The sequence below is a fragment of the Mugil cephalus genome, chromosome 18 (assembly GCF_022458985.1).
Source record: "Mugil cephalus isolate CIBA_MC_2020 chromosome 18, CIBA_Mcephalus_1.1, whole genome shotgun sequence".
Lineage (NCBI taxonomy): Eukaryota > Metazoa > Chordata > Actinopteri > Mugiliformes > Mugilidae > Mugil > Mugil cephalus.
Window position 1 is genome coordinate 9085914 of NC_061787.1, and position 23668 is coordinate 9109581.

The window sequence follows — 23668 nt, forward strand, 5'->3', positions numbered from 1 at the left end:
AGGAGACTGACCCGAGCCGTTCCGCAGCATAATCTCAGAGATATCTAATGCAAATCCTCTCTGAACGCAGCACACGCAGTTCTTAAGCTGATGACGGCGAAACGGCCAAGGTGTCCCCTGAAGTTTGTTTACTTCCACCACCGCCACCGGGGAAGCCAGAGTTATGAGTTGACTTTGTCGAGCCACTTTTCAGCTCATTTCCCTTTATGTGACCGTGGAGCGATGTATTTCAGTAAACAGGCCATTTATATTAACCAGCTCCGTATGTGGTTGTTTTAAATCTAAATGATAAGAAGGGGTCCGCTCGGCTCCTCGAGCGTCACGTCATTATATTTGTCATCACATGAAGCGTTGTGCATATAAACAACACTAAAAGCATATGTCGCACTTTAGTCAGCGTCCTCCTTCCTTTCCCACCTGCGTTATTTGTTTGTAATATCTGGGATGCGCAGCGAGCTGATGGAGAACCAATCATTTCAGACATCCACTCTCATCCCTGTGATGAATGAATGTGCTCCGTCCCTCCATGTACTACATATGGAGGAAGTGAGCGTCTGGAGGACGTAATACAGATTGAGATGTGTATTTTATTGAGTATCTGGCTTCTACGCGGCCAAATATGAGGAACATTGAAAAGGAATTACAAATATATGTCGCATGTATTTGTATCCTATTGCTTGTTTATGTGCTAATGTTAGTGAGTAATGTTGGTGTTAATACTCACTGACGCCCAGCGCCCTTAAAGTCTCTGCTTAAGGTATAATATTAAAAAAATAAATAAATAAACTGATTTTAGTGCTCAAAACCCAAATAGTGTTGTGTGTACATCTGAAGTGGATGTACACATAAAGGTATTTATATTCGTGTGATGTCTAGTCGTTGGTGTGAAATACTACTAAGAAACTGAGCCAATCATATTGTAGTTGAAGCGAATAAACGAGGTGAATAACATCGACCATCTTGTGACAACACAATGTTCTGGTGGGAAACTTGGACCTGGTGTTCATGTGGATGTCACTTAGACATGTAGCACCCACCTACACCAGATCAGTCACCCCCACCCCATAGCGATGGCTCCTTGACGACAACTCAAAAACTCAAAACAAAAACAGCACGAGGTGTTGACCCGAGCTCCAAATTCTCTAGATCACAAACTGGGGAGACATGGAAGGTGGTCATAATGTTATGCCTGATCAGCTTCATTACTTAACGTCTTGGGTTTCATTTGATTGAGCTTTTCCGTCCAGCAACCAAATCATTAAAAGTGGCCTAGAAAATTAGATTGTTTTCGTCTATAGAGCCAGAGACACGCTCTTTTGTTGTGCTGCTGGCGTCTACAGTCTACATATGTTGTTTTCCCTCTATTGTTGAGTTGTTTTTTTTTTTTTTTAAGGTTTTATACATTCAGGTCTGAGCTTTCCATTATTTCATTTTCACAAAATGGCATTTACTCCCGCTCCCAGTAGATCAGACAGAGACAGACCTTTCCTCCATAGAACCCATATTAATCATGTTGCAGGGGTTGAGTTTAAATGGACCATCCGTCGGGGTGGGGTTGGGTGGGGCGGGGGGCTGGCCGGCGCTCTGTGATGCAGGGAGGAGCGCGAAAACTGTACAGCTGTGAGGCAAAAAACACGACGAGTAGTCCTGCAGATCAAACGGGGGCGGGGTTGAGGGGAAGAAGAAGAAGAAGGAGGAGGAGGAGAGAAGATCTGAGGAGTAAAATGTTTGGTCTGTGTGTGTCAGCGACCAGGAGGTCAAGAGGTTTCGCTGCGGTATTTGTTTTTGTTATAGCGGATTTTGTGGCAGGTCTCTTCAGCTGAAAGGGTCAAAGGTGAGGCTGGAGTATGTGCAGGTGTCCTACAGCTGGACGAGACGTAGCGGGTGGGAGGAAGTATCTCAGCTCCCAGTCTTAAGTTCTTAATACGCCTGATTTATAGGTTTTACTCTATGTCACCTGTAAAATAAGCTCAAGTGTGACAGATACCTACTTATGTTCTGGACCTTTCTCGGTACAGCCCAGATTAGATTATTTTGTTATGAGAAGGTTTCCAGATCCACTTTTAAACCTCCTGAACCTCTTACAGAGTTCATATCAAGCATATTTGCTATTTTGAATTTAAAAACTGAATTATGACGATATTGGTAGTTTAACACCGGTCAGTGAGCGTCTACATGGATACGGACAAGCTTAAGGTTGTGTCAATCATCAGTAAACACCAGTGATGCTCGATATACCGTCAATTTTCTTTCCAATTCCGATACCAAGTAAAATTTGGGCTGGCATCGGCGATACCGATCCGATACCGATACTTTGTGCAAATACATCCCTAATGTGTCTGATAAGACAAAAAAAAAGTAGTGTATTTCAAATCATAGCTTTATAAAGAATACAAGGCATCAGAGTAGTTTATTTATTTATTTTAAACTCAGAAGTATATTGAGGTATTTAGAGGCCTCATTTAGCTAATACAACAACAGAGGACGCCAATCATACAACAACATTAAAATAGGTAAAATACTAAGACCATTAAAATGAATCATTGTCTAAATATTAAGAACTACTATAAAATGAAAACTTGTGTCTTAATTCTGACACTGTTCTCTCCTCTTCTGTCCTCATCATAAATGCCTCATATTCTATGTTGTGGTTTAAACTGAAGTGTTTCACAAGGTTTGTTTTGTCGCCACAACTCACTAGTTTATTTACTTTCCACTGTTTTACTACATTACCTCGAATTGAAAGTATCAAAAGTATCGATATTTTGATTTTTGAGAATCGATTTTAGAGCATAAAGACCTGGTATCGGAAGTATCGACATTTCAGTATCGATCTGCACATCACCAGTAAACACAAAAAAATAAAACCTTCTGCTTCTGTTCTACACCTTGTCTTGTCTCCCAAAACATTTTCTTTCAAATTCTTCTTTTTGTTTGATTGGCAAACCACCTTGAAGATGCATTACTGCCACCTACTGGATGTCGTTGCTGATTAGATTAGTAAATTAACAGTCTCCATTATGTTTACAGCCATGTCGTCGTGACATTACATCCCTGATCTCCCAAACGATACTAAATTATATCCTGTAGTGTGTAGATACAAAGTTAAACTGAATAGTTTTTCCTGAAGTGTGAAAAGGAATCAGACTTTTTTTTTTTTAAAGCCATTCACCTTTATGCAAATTGATCTTTACAGTGATCTGTTTTTAAGCCAACATTGTAATTTATGTGTGGGAGTGCCAATGAAAGAATATTTTTCTTCTTTTCTGTATCTTAAACATTTCTGACCAGATTCACAGTTACGTGATCTTTCTCCTATCGAGTACAAAGGTATAAGACAAAGATAGGGACCGTCTCAAAAGTCTATGCCTAAAGGAAAAATCAGTTCAGGTTTAATTTAACTGTATTCAATATTTATCATCTGATTCATGGTTAAAACATTGTCTTGACTTTAGTTTTTTCCGTGTAACCCAACGTCCATACACATATATGAGAATAATGAGAATAAAATGGAACATATTACATGACATCTGGCATCTTCTAGCACATAAGCAGTTACCTAGACGTATATATTTGCATCGGAGCAGAGGTAATAATCCATATTTACGTCCCTCGCTCTCGTACAAAACTTTGCCGATTACCGAGCGATGTGATTTTTAATGATTGATTCGCTCCTTTTTTGAAACTCACATACCAAATCCCTTTGAAATCAATCATTCAGTGGAAAATAGTGGTGCTGTGTGTCTGCCAAAATTTGCATAATATGAAGCTTATGATGTGTGTAAATGCCAGCTACCCTTCAAGAAGAAGTGGGTCACGCTACATTTCCATATTTCACATGTATAGTTAACCCCAGACTGCTTTTATGTGTTGAATTATGGATGCTGAGCCAATATATTGGAGGCATTCATTTTTAATAAGATTTTAAGTGTAGTAAAGAAAGAGGGTTCGCTAATGAAAGGAGCTTGATCTCTTCTGGGACCTTTCAGTGGGGGGGGGGGGGTCGTTTGTATTGTCACAGCCTCGAAAACAAACTACAAAGAGAAATATTGATTGTTATGTCTGACGCTCACGGTTCTTTTCTCCCTTTGTCTCCTCACAGATGATACTAAGATCGCTCTGCATCTCAGAGACAACCAGGGTAGGTCCTGCCACTTCCACGTTGTTTGTGTTGCTCTGCTTCCTGGTTTGATTTTACTACTGATGTACTGGTCCCTGATTGCTTTTTTTTTTTATCTTTTTGGCAGAGCAGTGGCTCAGTCAGCCGATAAACTTTATCCAGCAGCTGACTATAATACTTAACTGTCCTCCGTGGGTTATATTTCTGGACTGGAGTGAGGGAAAGCAACAGCGGTTAGAGGCTGCATGACTAAAAGTTGGACTATAGTTGCATCTAAGCAACACGTACTCTCATGAAAAGCCCTTTTTACAAATTATACGTGATGCGTTAACATGAACCAAGTCAGAAGATTCTTTGTTTTGATTTGGGAAACGAACTCACCACGATGATCACATGATTTTCTTCTGCAGATGGAGTTGCCCGTTTGTTTTCAAATTAGATTAATTCAAGGTGCAGACTCACCAAAGTGTCATCTGACTATGGACAAAAAAGGTGAAGGTTGCTAAAGACCACAGCCCTCATCTGGCAGTGGCAAATAACGTTCACCACCTGTGTGGAAGTTAGCTTAGCTTAGCTTAATTTGAAGCGCTAACCTTGAAGCCCATGTGGAAGTGTAAAAAACTGCAGTTCATCGAGTGGCCACTTGAGGGTGGCTGCAAAAGGGAGCAAATCCCCATAGACTCCTATTGTTAAAAAGCCCAAGTTTACAGCCTGGTTCAAAAAAACAGTTTTGGTCTCAGTGGTTTATTTCACTATTCATGACAACTGTACAAGGGTTGAATTCTTTTTTCTAACTCATTCGTTTATTTTTTATTAAGTTTTAAAATTCTGCATAATTAAGGACAGTCCTGCTTTGAGTGACAGGAGATAGCGTGAGCTAACAGGTAGCAGAGAGTTGGGTGGGCGGATCTTAACGTCCGACACAACCGCCCACGTCCATATTTGGAATGGTCACGTGTGGGTGGAGTAAAGCTCATCCAACATGGCGACCGTGGTTCCCGCCTACTTCATGCTTCATTTTTGAGGTTCAGAATCCAGTGATGTCACAATGAGTTTGTCTGTAGTTTATACAGTCAATACCTGAACATAATGTTCCATAGTAAGAGCATTATTAAGAAATGAATAGTCTATGAACACTGAAAAAGTAGGGATGCAGATTATGTTGAGTTTGCATTAACTGTGTCATGAAGTAACTATGTAGTAACAATGCAACCCGGGAGCGAGATCTCTTAATAAAATACGGTAAATTACACTTGTGAATCAGATGTAATTAGAGAACAAAATCCCTCTGTAGTTTAAGAAGATAAAGGTCACATTTGGGTAAAATAATCCTATTTCTATAAATGTCGTATGATTCACCGGTTGAGAATCAGTGGCTCAAGAGACAGTATCTGATTGGTTCAACCCAACATTAGCCAACGAATAATCATCGGCTGATGTGTCATGAGATTAAAGACCATTATAAAATAGTCAGATGAAAAAATTGAATGTGATCTACAGGGAGCACATATCCCAAATGTTATAAAGATTTCATTATTAGTTTATGTTCTTATTATCTCCATCATTGACTGTCTTAAACTAGCCAAACCACAGTATTTTCTAAACATGACGGTTTCCAGCTACTAAAACTGATTTTCCTGATTTTAATTAAATTGTTTCCTGCTGCAAAATAAAAGCATGGGGCCCTTTCAGTTTTAAATCTGAGCTAAATTCATTCCAGCCATTGCAACAAAATAAAAAAAGACTTTTAGGGGGAAAAACCTCAAGGGTTGCGTGGATAATGCTAATGCACCAGCGCAGTGTGACACTGAGACAGTGTCTTTAACATTGATTATTATTGATTTGATTTGATTTGATAATGCTCCAGAGTAATTTCGGTTTTCTTTAGCTGCTAATGTATCCAAAACATCCAAACTTTGACTTTCAGCTCTATCATTTTCAGGAGATAGCCTCGCAAATGTTTCATTTCCTGCTCGGGAGGAATTGTATATCCGCGGCTTCCATCACACTTTCATTACACGAACGCTGCACGTCTCCCCATCACTCTGGCGCTCTTGCGTTGGCGCCTCTGATCATATCTCTGTGCATTTCTTCCATGCGTCTAACCCTCCACCGGCACATTCCTGGGAATAATGGGATTCAAGGTGAAAGTGCTTCCCAGCACCACTGGCTCCTCAGCTCACGCTCACAAAGGTGTTGAATCATAGGTCTGCTCACTTTGTATTGTTGGTTTCCCTGAAACCCATTAGCCAAGTGTGAACATTTGTATTCATCTGTCTGAAGAAGAGCAGCTTGGCCAGGTTTCCACTGGTCTCATTTGTCCTCTTTCTGAAAAGCTCTAATGGATTTTATCGCTGTCTAAGAGCGCCGCTGTCCATTAGCGCCCAGTCAGTGTCCTCAGGTTCAAGCTGTCACGAGGGCCGAGCTAATGAGGAATGAATGAATTCAGTGTGACGAGGCCACGTCTCTGTCTCCGTGTGACTGCATTGTTCTACAGTGATGATTATTCAGCATTACTTAACCAGCACAGGTTTGTCTGAAGAAATAGGAAATTTACTCTAAATAAAAAGCCTGTCGTAGCCAGACTCTTTTTTTTTTTTTTTTGTCCAAACATTTTTATTGGAAAATACAAGACAATACTTCAAATCCTAGAAATACAATTTACCTTTTCCTTTTGTTTTTTGAACATACGTGCATATCTGCTCTGTTTGGTATGCATTTTGAATTTCTCCAAGGTATTTAGGATCACTAGGATGTAAGAAGTATATTAAAAAAATATGTCCTCATATGTGGACACAGGGATTATTTCACTGTATGTTACAAAAAAAATCAACAATGTGTAACCAAATGTAAAACTGCTTATTTTAATATCGGACATTGCTGTGCAAAGACAGAATTGCAAAGAATGAAATCCCAGCGTCCTCAAATGAGTACTTGCTAATTGGTTATGAGGACAACAGGTCTGAATGAGAATCAGCTGCTAAGCTAATAACCAAAAACTTAATGTCCACATATGAGGATGCAGGGTCTCAGGAGGTAAAAAAAACAAACAAACAAAACAAAACAAAAAACATCATGTCTTTGACTTCAAATGTAACAATAAGGAACTTCTTGCTAGTAACGATGTGAAAGCTATAACGTCCTTTTGTGTAGGGGTCAGGACTCCCCAGTGTAGCGATCAGAGGGCAAGGTTGGGGATTTACCCCAAGAACGTAGGTGTTTTAATCTGACCTCTCGAAATTATGACTTAAGTGATCATTTTGTGTCATCTTCATCTTTATTTTTCATGCCGTGCTATTATTAGCTAATGCTAGCCGGCTACCAAGCCAAGCAACGTGACTGTCGTCTGTCATCACGTTACAATTTTGTCATTCTTGTTAAGTCGTTACTGCCACACTGTGATAAAATATAAATGAACAACCTCCTACGTCCCAGTGTATGTGATCTTCTGAGACCTTTATCTCTGCTCTCTCATTGGTTTAGTCCAGAGGAAACTGTCAGTATCAGGGCGCCGAGCTGCTCCGGGGGTTTTTTAGACCGAGCCGTCTCTGCTCGCATCCCGCTGGTTGATGTCTCAGCGTCCCCACATCTCCCCTCAGCCACGTGCCCCCTGCTAACCTCCAACACCCCAGACTAACAGCCTGTCGCATCGTTTGGAAAACTGACAAACACTCAGAGTCTGCTCATTAGAAGCACAAAAGGAAAAATGTGATAATGTCGTTATCTCCACCTATCTCTGTCTAAAGATACGACTCCTGGCCGTCTGTGAAAGAAACTGACTCTTGTGTTATTTAAAACAAAATCAAAACTGTTGGTTCAGTCAGATTATTTGAAGTTGTTCTGCTTAAAGCACAGCACATTATCCAATAAATTGTATTTTCTATTCCAGCCATGGTGTGCATACGTTCACAGGGACTGCCCACACTCACTGGAAGGGTTTGATTACCGCCCAGTTATTCTCTGTGCTGGAAATCAATGAGGCGGGGAGGCAGGGAGCCAGGGGAGAGGCTGGTTGGCTGACAAGCTCAGTGGTGGCTACAGCCGCTAATTAAAGCCAGGGTGGAGCCTGGGGAGAAGACAGCTATGTGAGTGGAGATCAGCTACAGGACGGATGCAGAGTCCTCGCTCTACTGGTTTCATGATCACTTTCGTTGTGATCATTGTCTCTCACCTGGGACACGGAGACGCCGTTCGTCTTTGTACCTGGTTCCTCTGTTCTTATTCTGGAGTCGTTATCATCGTAACTCTGAAAGCACCTACTGAGTCGACATTGAGATTCAAATATGAATCTGATGAGACGAAGTGTTGACTTCCAAGGCTTGCTGAAGGACAGACTTATTATGTAGCCGCCACGTACGGCCTGTCCAGTTCACAGTGACACATGTGGGGGCTACAATGGGACTTTATCAGACTATGTAGACCTGCTGTCAGGACTGTACGCCGCTAACCTTGGCGCAGGAGAGGAGAGCTGCTTAGGAATACCTAAACAGAAGTCATTGCTAAAGGCTCGATTTTAATCCTGATCCTTGAACTCGGTGAAATAAATTATATTTAAATAATCAGAAACACATTTAGATACAGTGGAAATGGGCCATTTTCAAACGTACGCGGCCAAATTAGATTTGCAGTTAAATGTGACTGATATGAAAAATGCCTTTTTTTTTTTAAATTATTTTTTTTAAACGTGGTGACATCTAAAGAGTGAAGGTGTATTTGTATTCATGGACGATGAGTGCCCCCTGCTGGTCACCGATGAAAGTGCAGTAACAGTGAAGAAAATACTCCATAAAAAGCGTTTACAGCATTTGAAGCAAAACAATAATTAAACCAGTAGCTATGACACACTAAAGCCATAGAAATAGTCTTTATATCTCAGTGTAAAAGACTGTCACACGCTTTTGTGTTTTGTCTCTAAAGATTATACAGGTCATGATGTATCTAAAACAAAGTGGTTTCTAAGTGGAGTCTAGGTCTCCTTAGGAATATCTGCTGGCAGTATAAAACTTTTTTATTTATTTATTTATTTGTTTTTGTAGCGATGCCAGCAGACAGTGCTGTGGACAGGGCGCCAGGCTCACATCCTCTTCACACCGGTCTGATCCTGGGCATCCTGCTGGTGATGCTCATCATGATAGCCGGCGTGCTGATCACCGTCTACGTCTACCATCACCCGACATCCGCAGCCAGCCTCTTCCTCATCGAGGTGAGCGGCGACACAACCACTTCTTCTTTTTAACGAGGAAATTGAGTTTATATTTAAAAAGAAAAATCTGAACAATAGAGGACTGAAAAGAATTTGTTCCATTCATTAAACCAGACCACGAGCTTCTGGATTAATTCTGTATTATATGTTTGCGCTGCATTTTAGACATTTTGAACCTTTAGAAAACTAAACCATTAATCCTTTATTCTACTCTTGTGCTGGGGGAAAAACCCTCAGCAAAACCAGTCGAACATTCATAAGTTTTCTCAGACTAATTTCACAAACTATGCAGACAGCTACGATTTTCCAGACTCTGCTATTAAGTCAGGAATGTGTACAAACCATTTAATTTCATGGAGATATTTTTTTTCTCAGGCATTCCAGTGTAAGAAAGAAGAGAGGTCAGAACAGATGAATTAAAACACATGCAGCTCATTTATTTCCTCTCCTAAATAAGATTTACCAGGTGGAGACGATGAAACTTCAATCAGTGAATAAATGAATGATGTATAACACATTATAAATACATTTATATATAAATTAAAATTCAACCTTCGTCATTTACACTCACTCAAACTTCCTTTTGTGGCTTTTTTCATTCACGATAGTAGCCTCTAGTAAATATCACTGAAACTGGACTATTTCTAACCGTCGATTTATACTAATCTGGTTCCTTAAGAGTTACAGACGAATTTCAAGGCCTTGAAAAGTGCAAAAATGAAGCTTTTTGCACTTCATTAAAATATAAATAAATAAAAAGTGATGTACTGTATGGTTTAACCTCTCAGGCCTCAAAAAAATATCCAGAATCCCAGCTTTAGAGAACATTTATGGCACCAATCACCCAGACCAGTCACACAAATTCATTTCTTTTTTAAAGTAAAAACCATGGAAGTTAATATAGGATGATTTTAGGGACTTTTCTCAGTGGTAGTGAATTCATTCATTCAGTGCAACAGTATGGCTCATCAATGTGGTCTAATTATCTTTTGGGTCTTTTCTATATACACATATTAAATCTATTATTAGTTAATCTACTATATCATCTCTATATCAGGGGTGTTCAAAGGTTTTCAGGCCAAGGACCCCATTCAAGTCGGCCTATGTATAAATACACATTAATATTGTCTTTTTGCACTTAATATTGAGCTATCCCTTATCCCTTTACTAAATTAAAGGAATTTAAATTTGTGGGAAAATAAAAAAATAATAATAAAAAAAACATAAAAATGTCTAATCAACCAAAAATTTTGCGACCCCCATGCAGCACCTGGACCCCTGTTGAAGACAAATGTTCTATATTGTGTTTGCAGAATATTAATTTGTCACGTAATTTGTCAAGTTGTGGATAACTATTGCATTTTATAGTAACTGGTTTAACGTTGATGACATTGAGACTTCTTGGCCGATATTGCAGAGACGCCCGAGCAGGTGGCCGGCCATGAAGTTCCGCCGGGGGTCGGGTCACCCAGCCTACGCCGAGGTGGAGCCGGTGGGCCAGGAGAAGGAGGGCTTCATCGAGTCCGAGCAGTGCTGAGGGAGGAGGGGGCGTCCGCATCCCCCCTCGGCCTCCCCCCTTTTCTGTGCCGGCCCTCCTCCTTCCCGCTCCACGGGGACTTCTCAACCCGGGAGCCTCTCCAGGATCTGCTTTTTTCGGTGGAGGAGCTCAGTGTACACAAAGACTTGTTAAGACTGTGGCATCGGCTCGTTGCGAGCTTGATTAGACTGGGAAACGGGAGACGGTGACATGAGGACGCGAGATAACCCTGAAAACTGATCCCAGACAAACCTGTTGTTCAGCTCCTGTTGGCGAGGGACTGATCAGCCGGGGACAGGATTGACGTCATCTCCTCCGTCGGCATTGGTTAAGAGTGTGTACGGCTGCTATCATGTTGCCATGGAGGGACTGTACAGCCTGACAGCCTAGAGGGGGAGCAGGTTGAATTATACAATATATATTTTCAGAAAACAATATGTGAACAGAGATTTCCACTTTACTGTCGGTGGTGGTTATACAGTATAGGCCTTTGTATATCCATCAGGTTTTGAGTTGATTTCCTTTTTCTTTCATTTTTTGACGTTTTCACAGGTTTTGGCACATTTATCTGTACAGACCGTCGGTATTGCTTTTCAATACCATAGCAGGCTTCATTGACTTTTCCACAGCCCACTCTCTGCACAGAGGGGTGACATGACGTGAGCTGAACTCCTGTCCCTGTAATCGATCACATCTCTGGAGTGATGCTCTGAACATTCGGTTGTTTTCGGACGTTTGGCTGATTTCATTTTCTGAAAATGAAGCGCAAGATGTTTTTTTGTTCACTGAGAGCCGTTCCTCAGTGTTTTTTTTTATTTTTATTATTATTATTTTTATTTTTTTCTAGTTGAAAGGGTGATGGGCACGCTCTATCCTTCTCTTTATTATGTTATATTTTTGCATTGGTTTCATTACGGCCGTGCCATTTTTGTCCCTGACTAGAGTTTGCACAATTTATTTCAAGCACATTTCTTTTTCTTTTCCATTTGACATGTGGTACTAATGCAAGATTACAAGACAGGCGCTTGTGAGTGTGAATATATTTTCTGAAGTGTAAGTGATTTGTGTGCGTGAATGCAGAAGAGCAGTTTACAGTAGTGGTTGGATGCCCACCTGGTTTATGGGTGCACATGTTTGAGCTGGCTCTGCACAGTGGGTTCTTATTGATTTTATTCAGAGGTGTCAGGATACAGTTTGTGGGAGCCAGAAAACACACTGGTCTGATTGGGTTTTTTTTATTTTTTTTTATTGATTTTACAGCGTAGTTTCCTTTTCTTGTCACGTTGCTGAGCATAACCAGATCTGCGTCCACGTTCAACAGTCATCAGTGTTGGAAAATAACACTCATACCAAGGCCAAAACATTTGCAGATTCAGGTAACTCCAGGCAAACATTTGTAGTAGAGCAGTGATGGTACTGAAGAACTTTTATTTTTTATGAGTGGCCTTTTTTTCTCTACTTTTTTACTTAAATGTGAATACTGTTTCAGGCGTTGCTGTCACAGACCAATACGCGATTCAAACACTCATTTCTGCTGTTCGATATTTCCAGACGTTTTACACCAATGATTATAGACTTATTTTAGAGACACTAAACATCCGCAATCCAGGAATTCTACTGTTAAAGAAATCGTGCAATATTACACCATTAAATACCGTTCAGTTCTGTTATGAACATGCGGAAAAATAACAATCATCTGGATTATTTTTTATTTCCACTTTATCGCCATCACATTGAGACCAAAGACTAATCAATTTGAGTGAGACATATTTTCAGATATTTTACCTCAGCCTCCCCTCATTGCTAAATACTGGTTTACTATAGTGGTATTTTGGAGCCATTTTAATCTCCATTAAAACTAGCCAAGATAACCCCCTCCGGCGATTAGCATCTCTCCAATTGTAGCTTAGCAACCATAGGCACAGCTAACCAGTTTGGGATACATTTAAAAAATTTAGGAGGGCGGAGTCTGAAGGAAGCTGCAGTTGTTAGCGTATTTGGCTAACTAACTGCAGTCACCAGATTATATTAAATTATTAGCTAGCTTAATAGTCAACAGCAGCCAATTAAACAGTATGGTAATTAAAAAGTCAGTGCCTCAGAAATGTTGTCTAAAAACATGAATATAGTACCCAAAGACAAAATCAATGGAAAGAAATTCAACCAACTGAATGATAAAAAAAATTAAATTAAATTGTATCGCCAAGCTATGTCTCTGGAAACTAAGATGGCAATCTATCAGTAACCACATAGTAAAAATGTAGCTGTAATTTTATTTTGTCTCCATTACCAGAATATATCCTAACATTCAACGCACATTTGCAAATCGATCATCCTTCATCCCGAAGCATTTTCTCTTGTTGTCATTTTTTATTTGCATTTATAGGACAGCGTTAGCCTCTTTTATCGCAACATGTACATGTACACATACTGCATTTAGTTCTGCTGGAAACATTTAATTGTCAATCAGAATTAATTCAACTAATGTTAGCTTTTTACTGTCTAGCTAGCTAGGCAGAGCTAATTAGAAAACAGCAAGGTACAGTTCTTATCATCTCTCTGACAGCTTTAGCCTCCGTCTTTTAGCATTTAACTCAGCTGGAAAGTCAAGTCATCCACAGGCAGTGTTTTAAGTCAGTTCACTTATTTAACACTGGCCCTATACTTAGCTAGCTAAACAGAGCTAATAGGCTAGTGACTGTTCTCATCTTCTCCTTGAAGGCTTTAGCCTCGGGTTTTCAATATATTGTGTGTACGCATCCATCACATATACATCAAACAAAAAAAAGCCTTTTGAACAAGTTCAGTTATCTAACATCAGCCTTATACTTAGCTAGCAAGGCTTAGCTAATAAAATCGACTAGCAACATTTTAGGCGGGAAAAATTGTAAGTAGCCCGCTTTCATATTTCACGCTGTTAGTACATAGGCATTGTTGTTTATTTGCTTTTAATTTTTGGTGGTAAATTTGTATCGTTGCAACCTGCTGACGTGAAGATCTAGTCGGAAACTTGACACGCATAGCAACAGTTACTAGGGGGCGGGAGCTAACTTTTCATCTTATGAATAATACTCCTCACCCCAAAGATGCACATATGCATGAATCGCCGAATTAAGGACTCACTCTGCTGTTTTAATCCGTCACACATACAAATATCTATAAATGCGCTGAAACCATCTCAGAGTACAAACCCCTTTAAAAGCCTCTTTAATTAACTCTTTGCACAACCGTGTTTAAAATGCAGGAGAAAAAAAAATGGTCCAGTGGCTTCTCCATGACTACGGACATATATTTTTTAATACTGACAGACGGATCCCCGTGGAGAAATTTCTACATGTGCTTGTTGAGATGAGATCGTAGACACAGGAGGTTGTCTGTCAGCGACATGCGCTTCACTGGACTAAACGATTTCACTCCCACTTTAATTAATGTGTAATGCGAGACGATGAAAGCAGCAGTGGCGTTGTTGAGATACCGCTTTGTGCTGTTCTTTATTCTCTGTTGAGTTGAGTTAAACGATGTTAAGTCAACGTCAAAGTGCAGGAGCTCAGCGTTAAGATTTTTTTTTTCCTCCAGTGTGACCTTGTTTAATCTTATCATGACGCTTCATAGCACACAGTAAAAAAAAATCACAGTATCATAGCTGTCTGTAATTTCTGTAACTACTGTTGTTTTGATTACATTTGAAATAATAAACAATGTCGTAAAAAATTATCACACTTGTGCAGATTTGTGAATGGTGCCTCTGTGTAAATCATTAAAACGTACGTGACTACCATCAGATCAACACATATTGTGTTAGCATATTTAACAGAGGATTGAAATCATGTTTTTTAACTTCTAAACTTGAGTTTTAAATACTTTATACTATAGCTTTTCTTCTTCACTGTTGTAACATTCATTTTATTGTGTTTTTTCAATATAGACCCGCTTCACGGTTTGTAAACAATGTGACGTTTTCTTTGGGGGCGGGGCTTAACTGGATGTAAAACATCTCAAACGCAATAGCCTGTAAACGCAGTTAGCATATAACAATGGGCTGTTTTGTCAGAATGGACGAGGAAACACACATATTTTAGAGAATATAAGAATAACACTCACTCTCCGAGACCGTGAGTGTTATTTTAAAAAGTTGACTCTGACTATATTCACTGACCGCTACACTTGCTCACTGGATGGACGAATTGACCAAAGGACACAGAGGAGATGAAGTCTGGTCCGTCTTTATGAAGTGAAGCCTCTCCTACAAAGATATTACAAGAAGTAAGTGGAAACACTGTGGAGGGTTGCGTAGTAAATGCAACTTCTGCTTGGACACACAAACAAGCAACTCACATGCAACTGTGTTAGCTCGCGGTTAGCATTAGCATGTAACAATAATCCCCTTAAATAATGATTAACTTAACTTAATTTCAGTCACGATTTATTCTAACCCATAACGTTATCCAGACTGAAACTGAAGATGCATTACATATTAATTTTATCTGATATGAAATGTGCCCATTGTTGATTGTCTCACTCCAATCCTTTCCGTTAGTGGCCAAAGACAAACCAAAGTTGTCTACGACTGGTAGTGGCTGGTACGTGATAAAACTTCAAGTAAATGTTTTTGATTTTTTTTCTTTTTTTGTGTGTGTGTTTGTGTGTGTTAGCAGCTAAAAATACAGTAAGACACATTTTTATGGTTAAAAGTGACGTGTTCGCCTCAAGCTTCCCTATGTTTGCCTCCAGCTAATGACGTGACGTCACAATGATATAGGCCATGAACGGGTCTATATTCATATGAATTGTGGTGTGATATTAACCCCATATTTTTAGAGCAAAGCAACACTGGTCACCTTTAAAATTTGTGTGATTAGAGGTCAAATGCCACTGTAATTAATGCACGAAAGCATGCCAAGACTGTAAATTGTTAGAGAGCCAATCAGCTATTTTATGTCTCCAAAGCATAGGATCAATATCAGGCCATAACTAGGAAGTGCAAAAATCAATCATCAAATTAAACAATGTAAATAAAAAATAAGCTTTTAGGCTCGCACTGTGCTTCTGAAAGGTCTGAGTTTTCCAAACGTTTCTCCAACGTACACATCATGATGTTAATGACATATTTTTACAGCAAAGAATCACTGAGCAGCTGTGAAAACTGAATTTTAAGGCTTGAAGCTTAAACGGCACCGTAACTAATTTAAAAAATCTGCCCAAACTTTAATTTGTAGGAAGTGTTTCGACTGTGAAACCTTCCCACACCTACCTCTGCTTCATAACCACAGTAGTCTTCTCTAAATCCTCTTTCGGCCCCAACGAGAATATGACAGTGAAAAATGCTGTTTGTGTGAAATCCTTGGGTCAGAGTGGGGATGTGCTTCTCTGCAGACTGAGGAGTAGATGGTGTACTACTGGGAGGAAGCTGAGTAAACAAGATCGCAGAAGGGAGACGGGAGCCGAGCTTAGCAAGCAGAAAAAGCAAAAAAATGAGGAAGGAGCAAGTAGGCAGAGCTTTCAAAATGAGACTGGTTCAGCAGGCAAAGGAAGAAAATGATTAAAATAATTATGTCTGGCAATAGAACTTGTGCTTTAAATCAAAGAGAGATTAAGGAATTAATGAAGTGCGCTGCATAAACAGAAGAATATTTGACCTGTAACAATAATAAGTGGGGGTTAATAGCTGGACGGTCAGCTGTTACATTCCCCACAATCAAGTTAATGAATCTGTTGTAGACAAGGTCATGACAGTGCTGTGAATCACTCTGCTGTTTCTGAGTTGATGCTTTACTCCCATCTGGTGGTTAAACTGAGAATACAACCAGTGAACAAGAAGGAAACAAATGAGAAAAACCTCCCTAAAATAACACTTTGTGATCACAAAGTGTGAATAAATGTGAAATTATTTGATTAATTATTAATTTTGCGAGCAAATACTCTCCAGTTAAATCTTTGTAGTTGTGAAGATTTGCTGCTTTTATTTGTCTTGTGTGAAAAAAGGTTTAATATTTAACATTTAAAAGTTAACCTGTAAGAATAATTAAAATTTTAAACCCGGAAAGATAGAATACAACGTCATCACGAAGGTCGTGGATCGTGTTTGCGTAGTTAACGAATGTAATTCTCCAGAAAACGAGTCTTCATTCGTCACATAATTTCAAAAAACTGACAGCAGACTTACAGTAGATCAAAATATAGACATTTATTTGGACCTGACAGACAGACAAAGACAGTGCAGCTCTAAATAGAATAACGCCATTTCATTTTAATCAAGGCAGAAGATGCAAATATTATGGGCTAGTAAGATACAAAGGCCACATCACAAAGCCCAGGGAGGTGGCTCTCCCTTGGTTTTGTGTCGTGAGTCACTTGATTCACATGCTGGACTGAGAAAGGCATCACAGGAATGAGAAAAACAGGGTATATGCATTATGGAACACAGCTACAGGGGTGAGTTATATTAGGCCGCATGCCTCAGAGCTGTTTCTGGCCTGTATTTATACAGTAGCCCTATACGTCTTGTCTTTCCTTTTACATAAGCGACATTGAGCCAAGTACGACCCACATCTGTAGCAGTGTTTGTAATAATGACTCTTCCTGTTTACAAAGGGTTTGTTTCCGATCTCTCCTTTCAGTTTCACATACCAGCAAACATGTCAGTGTTGTCCCAGACTGGGCTGGGTTTGACAGTGCATATCGGGAGTGTACAGCGCCAGGTTTGATATACAAAAATAAAACATGCAAAACAGTCGGCAGCTCCTACAGCATATTGCTTTTACTCGCTTGTCTTACTCCACGTCTCTCTGGGCCTTGGGAAACATGCAGATTTAATGGAGAGAACTCATGGGAACATTCACAAAGGAACTTAAAGGCGCAGATTTACAACTTAACAAGTCTACTAAAAAACACCTCATTTACACTCTGATTAACTCGAATATAACATAGCAGTGTGTAAGGACGTGGCAGACGGACATGTTCAAAACAACCTTTCGACGCCTCCAACAGCTAATGGCCCCATAAACACAGAAATCCTAACAGAGGTAGGACTGGACTGACCCGACTGGGTCACATGGCTATGATCAAAAACAGTATGTGACTTTTGTTTGTGTATATTTGAACCCCCTGATTCAGCTAGAGGTCGGTACAGGGCACAAAGAGGAGTGATCCTATGAAAAGCATTTACTGCTCATGGAAGAATCAAGCGTCTGTCCAGAGCAGCTGACTGTTCTCTATTTATCCCACGCTACTAGCAAGAGCCACCATTGCCTTAAAAAGGTGCTAAATGAGTCCCAGCCGCCTGTAGAGGAGCCCTTGGCAGATTTTCTCTGTCACATTTAAAGTTATTACTTGTCAACATTTGTATCCTTGAAGTTTAAAACACATCCTCATCACTTATAACATCTAGGGGGCTAATTAAGGCACTCCTATGATTTATTATCAGCCTGCGAACTCATAACGTTGTGCGAGTTGTGCATTAGTCAGTGAAATATTTCAAGTGCATTTGGATTAAAAACAGTTTTCTCTACAGCACAACTAGTGGTCACAAAAAAATCAACAAGGCAAATTTCATTTTCAAGTGTAATTCTTTTTTTTTTCTTCTTTTTTTTGCAAAAAAAAAAAAAAAAAAAAAGGCACTTTAAGCATCAACCCTATGAAAAAGGCACTGATGCTGCCTTGAAATGGTTTGTGTTTACCTGGATATTCCCAGAGGGATAAAAGTTCACGAGTGGTGACGTTTTTGGAAATGATGGAAGTGAATGGAGATTTATACTGTTATTAAAATGTACATAACAGAACTTTTCGCAGTGTTGCTGTCATGACTTACTGCTGATGTTAACCTTTAACAACAAGTGTTTTGTGTACACGAGCTTCCCATGACATAACCACATTTCCCATTTAAAGGTAGCATCAGTTCAGTGGGCGGCTCTTAAAAGAAAACAGCTCTGCACCGAGGTCCTTGTGTACCAATTTTACAGCTTTTCCTGAATTTAAATGTCAGACGCCCTTCGTGAGAGGCCAACCTAACGCTCACCCTGGAGAAACAGACTGAAAACATCACAGCGCCAAATTAAAAACTTGAGGAAAGTTATCAAATCTAAAGGTAGAAAGTGTGCTCTCGTTTTTATGCTAACTAATATCCTTTTTTTATTCTCTGATTACCTGAAACACAACTTTGTGTCTGTGTGTGAGAAGACACATGCTACATACAAATGGTGACATTTGAGAAAAGTAATTTGGTTCATAAAAAAAAAAAGATATTTAAATTAAAAATAGAAATAAAACACGATTGAAATCCCTCAAATTGTCAACAAAGATATTTAATTTTAAGAAAAGGTGATTAAAAAATATAAAAAGAAATAAAAAAAAGATGAATTATAACAGTTTGTGAATATTTGTGATTTAATCCAACTAGATAATTATCTGGATATTGATTAATAGATTGATCCTTTCCCTCAAATATGTCCCTCTGCCACAGAGTAACATAAACATCTGTTTAAAAGAAACGAAACTACTGCTTCATGGAAAAGCACGACAGACTGTTCGACTGTACACACACACACAACTGTAACAAACACTGCAGATAAAAGCATTTACAGTTTGGTCACAAGGAATAAGGGAATCATTCGAAAAGCAGTTCCCTCCACAGATTATTAGAATAACATTTTAGTAGTGCAGTTCAGCCAAAGAGTGTACACACCAGTTTAAAGAATGACAACGGCTAATTTCTATGTGTAACATGTGTGTTTTAAATAACAGTCTTTCCATCACACAACCCTCGGGATGCTCTTAGAAACGTTTTCCAAATATCTTAAAAAGGGACAGTAAATCTTTGGATGAAAATAGGAGTGTGTTGGTTTTTTTTTTGTTTGTTTTTTTAAATGCCTCCTATAGCACAGCGAGGTGTGCGACATAATGAATGCGCACACACAATAACATGTCTGATTAAAATAATAAATAAAATAAGTCACACTGGTTTGTACATTCAGTGACGTTACAGTATTTAAAAAAAAAAAAAAATAAAATAATCTTTTTCTGTCACATAAGCAGCTTCGTCACCTGAACAGTAGGAAGAGGCTCCGTTAGTCGTAGGTGAGAGGCTCCGTCAGTCAAGATTGTCGTTTTAATCTAGAAACAAAACAAGCAGTGCAGTATTAATTTCTCATTCATTCTCAAGCAGTACCATGATATACAGAGACAGAAATATAGCCTTTAATGAAGCTTGTATCTAGGCTTGTTTTTCTTGGGTTGTTTTAGAGTCAAAAAAGAGGAAATAATATTGGAAATTCAAAGATTTTGAGATTCATAGTGTGCAATCACTCCTGACACCAAAGTCATGTGCATACCAGGAAGCAAGTTATGCGGTGGAGCAAGTGCCTCTGCTTTAAAGGCCTCATGACGTAGCATTTTAACTTCCTTGAAGCCGCAGAAAACAGCAGTGGCTGTGTTCAATGTGAGCGGAGTATCGAATTTATCTGCAGTTTGTCTCGGCTCTCGTGTTTTCGCAGCCCGCACCCTCGGTGTCCAGCAGCAACACTGTACGCACAAAGCCTCAAAGCCTCAAAGCCAGACATTTCTTTACGAATGTAGTGAAGACAAACGCAAACCTGAACGGGCAGTAAACGCTGGACTTTCATCCACCAGGTGGACAAACTCACAAGGAGAAATGACTAATTGTTGGATTTGTAAATAAGCAAACAGCAGGTTTACTGTGATGTGTTTTGTAAAGAAACGGGACATTTTGAATAAATTCTAGTTGTATTATCTTTTGCAAAAAGAAGCCACAGACAAGTTAAACCAATAATATATTTGATATATCATTACATTTTAATTTAATAGTCGTATTTGTGGCTACTTACTTGTGGTTTACTAACGTCGACTCCTAGCTGCTAAACGCTGACCTACATTCACCTGCTAGTTACTGACTCTCTCTGTGTGCTGTTTGCTGCCGGCTAGGTTGTGTTCAGTGGGGTCTTAGAGCTTTTTGCTTGTTTACCAACTACAAAAATGAGACTGAACCAAAATTTTCAAAGAATTTCTTGTCAGAAAATCAAAACAACAATCTGAAAGTGGATGTTTCAGCTGCTCTGTACAGGTCATCAACTGAGGCCTATTAATATATAAATGTAAATAAAAGCAAATGAACCCTTTAAGAAATTTATGACACTTCCGTATGTGAGCCAAGATAAACACATCACTCACTGGAAAGCGGCTCCACCTCCATGGCTTTTGATAAACCCACACCAGAGCCTTGTTTGGGCCGGGCTCCCAGCTCCCGCACATCTCTGGCTGGATTTTGGTTCTCGTCCAGGGGTTTCTTCTCCGGTTCCACCTCCTCCGGATTGTAGTGCCCGCCCTCGTCCGCCACCATCTTCTCCACCTTCTCCATTAAGCGTCCCACTTGGGGATGCTCCCCAAATATGCAGTTGTTAATAACAAAGTACCTTCGGTGACATTTCTCCAGCACCCACTGCAGCTCCTTGCCCTCCCTGCGAATGTACCTCTCGATGGAAATGGTCCGAAGCACCTCCGCCCAGGTGAACACCACGATCGTGTGCCTCCACACCCTCTCCCCGAACAGGCTCACGTGCTCCTCGATGCGAGAGCGGTCCAGCTCGGAGAACATGCCGACGGGAATGACCAGCAGGAAGGCGTGTGGGCCCGGAGGGCACAGCGAGGCCCCTCTGACGATCTCCTGTTTGTAGGAAGGTGGCGTGTCCTGGGCGGAGAACCAGCCTGGAGTGTCCACCACGATCACCTGCCGCCCCTCGACCTCCGTCTCCCTCTTGACACAGAACTCAGCCGCTCGCTCCAGGCGAAACTCCTCCCGGCCGATGATGGTGTTGCCTGTCAGGCTCTTCCCCGGCCACCTCCAGCCCACCACCACCAGGCGAACCTCGGGCAGGTGGTTGACTACTTTGGCTGCAGCTTCTGCCTTTTTGGTCTCCCCTTCTGGTCCAGGAGCATCTGGATTAAGGTCAGCGTTAGTAGGCGGTATGGAATAAAACATTTAAGCTAGACACCTTTCATAACACAATTAATGCTTCCCTGTTGTGTTTTTTTTTATGTTTTAATGTTTTGTGTCTTCAAATATAGTTTCAAATTTCATTGATGGTGATATATTTCAAAATATTTACTTAATTTGATTCTTAAGCAGGTTATTGACCATTAAGTGTTGAAAATTTAAACAGAAATGATTTCAAAAGGAGAAAAAAAATAATTTCCGAAATTACATATACTGAAAGTAATACTGCGGGAAAACTACGCTTCCCGATTACTTTTCCATTACTTCCGGCTTACGTTACGTATTAACCAATAGTTTATGACAGTGTAAAACAAATTTTAATATCTATTCTTAGTCTTTTATTTGTCTACGTGTGAAACGTGTCAGAATCCTGTTCGGATGTTTCGCCTGGAAACTCTCTGCTAACTTTATGCTAATTTTATTAGCCCGGGTTAAGTAACGATAGTTTAAAGTAGTTAGTGAACACAGGGACTCACCTGTGGTCTGAATTGGTTTATCTGCGTCCATACTCTGTTTTATTCCGGATTGTGTTCTTATGTTAAATCGTATTTGTCTTTGGGAGGCTTGTTCTCCGCTGGACTTCCTACTGATGATGTCAAAAGTTTCCGGACAAACCGGTCCCTTGTCAGGAGCTTCTTCTTCGTGGTTTGTTTTAATGGCGGTTGTCAAGGCGACTCGGAGGCGCATTACCGCCTCCAGCTGGACGGGAGCGTAGAACAAGAAACTAAAGCAGGGGTCAAATTCGTTTTGGTTCAGGGGACACATAACATGCAGGCCAGTTTGATCTCAAGGGGCCAGACCAGTAACACAATAGCATATTAACCTATAAATAACTCCAAATGTTTCCCTTTATTTTAGTGCAAAGAAATACAAGTATGTTATGAAAATGTTTACATACAGTTAACAACTGGACATTTTTTGAAAGAAAAATAAGTGAAATTTTTGTATATTTCTGAGCCTCAGTGTTGTGTTATGTTATGTAGTGTTGTGTTATGTCAGCTCTTACTAAAATCTGTGTGAACTCTCTGAATACCAGGTACTTTTATTGGAAAAATTGCAGTTTTGTCCTCGATGTAAATTTTGCACTTTTCAAAAAATGGAGTAGACGCTCTGGAGGGCGGCTTGTTTGACAAACATGAACTAAACTGAAAACAGACCAGAAAATTTTACAACAGGGGTGTAAAACTCGTTTTAGTTCAGGGGCACCTTTCAGGCCAGTTTGACCTCAAGGGGGCCGGAGAAGTAACACAACAGTCTATTAATCTATAAATAATGACAAATATTTCCCTTTGTTTAAGTGGAAAAAAAAACAAAACATTATGAAAGTATCTACATTTAATGAACTTCACAATTGCAAAGCATGTAGTGAGCAACTGGAAATTTCTTAAGAAAAAGAAGCACAGTTTCTGTATAAGTCTATATCTCAGTGTTGTGTTGTGTCCACAACTCAGAATAGCAGTTACTCTTATTGGAGTTAATGTCTTCAATGTAATTTTTGCACAAATTAATCTTGTGGGCCAGATTAGACCCTCGGTCGGACTCCTTTTGGCCCGCGGGCCGTAGGTTTGCCACCTGTGCTGCACAGTATTGTATAAGTTCAGTAGTTAGGCAGGATAAAACGAATAATGAATAATATTTCAAGTAATTTTCCTGCAAGCACCTTATTTTATTATATATATATATATATATATATATATATATATATTACCCATACAAACTCTTCATTAACGTGTAATCACTGTAATTCCTGTTTACGTTTGCACTTCAGTCACTTTACTCGTACACTCATGTTTACATCCTCTA

The 23668-nt window shown here is 39.7% G+C and overlaps 2 protein-coding genes across 3 annotated transcripts in view; one reads left to right on the top strand and one right to left on the bottom strand.

Moving 5' to 3' along the window:
• Positions 1–14599, top strand: part of plxdc2b (plexin domain containing 2b) — a 98271-nt gene extending 83672 nt beyond the window's left edge. The window contains exons 12-14 of the mRNA XM_047568459.1: positions 4103–4141; positions 9157–9323; positions 10741–14599. Coding sequence (XP_047424415.1) covers positions 4103–4141; positions 9157–9323; positions 10741–10860 — 326 coding nt within the window. The 3' untranslated portion in view covers positions 10861–14599. The remainder of the gene's footprint in view (positions 1–4102; positions 4142–9156; positions 9324–10740) is intronic.
• Positions 14600–17024: 2425 nt separating this feature from the next.
• On the bottom strand, positions 17025–22496 carry LOC124995860 (GTPase IMAP family member 9). Of its 2 annotated transcripts, XM_047568583.1 has the most exons (3): positions 22342–22496; positions 21043–21807; positions 17025–19968 (listed from the first exon to the last, which is right to left on the bottom strand). In XM_047568583.1, exons 1-3 carry the CDS (start codon positions 22370–22372, stop codon positions 19964–19966), a joined length of 801 nt encoding a protein of 266 aa, XP_047424539.1. In that variant the 5' UTR covers positions 22373–22496; the 3' UTR covers positions 17025–19963. The 2 variants fall into 2 exon arrangements, with proteins under 2 accessions (XP_047424539.1, XP_047424538.1); XM_047568582.1 differs by lacking the exon at positions 17025–19968 and having other exon boundaries at positions 21035–21807.
• Between the last annotated feature and the right edge of the window lie 1172 nt (positions 22497–23668).

Excerpts from the sequence above, each read along its gene's own strand:
- LOC124995860 (XM_047568582.1), bottom strand. The coding sequence starts at position 22,372 with ATGGACGCAGATAAACCAATTCAGACCACAG. Across the intron at positions 21,808-22,341 it reads TAAACCAATTCAGACCACAG|ATGCTCCTGGACCAGAAGGG; the intron begins GTGAGTCCCTGT and ends ACCTTAATCCAG.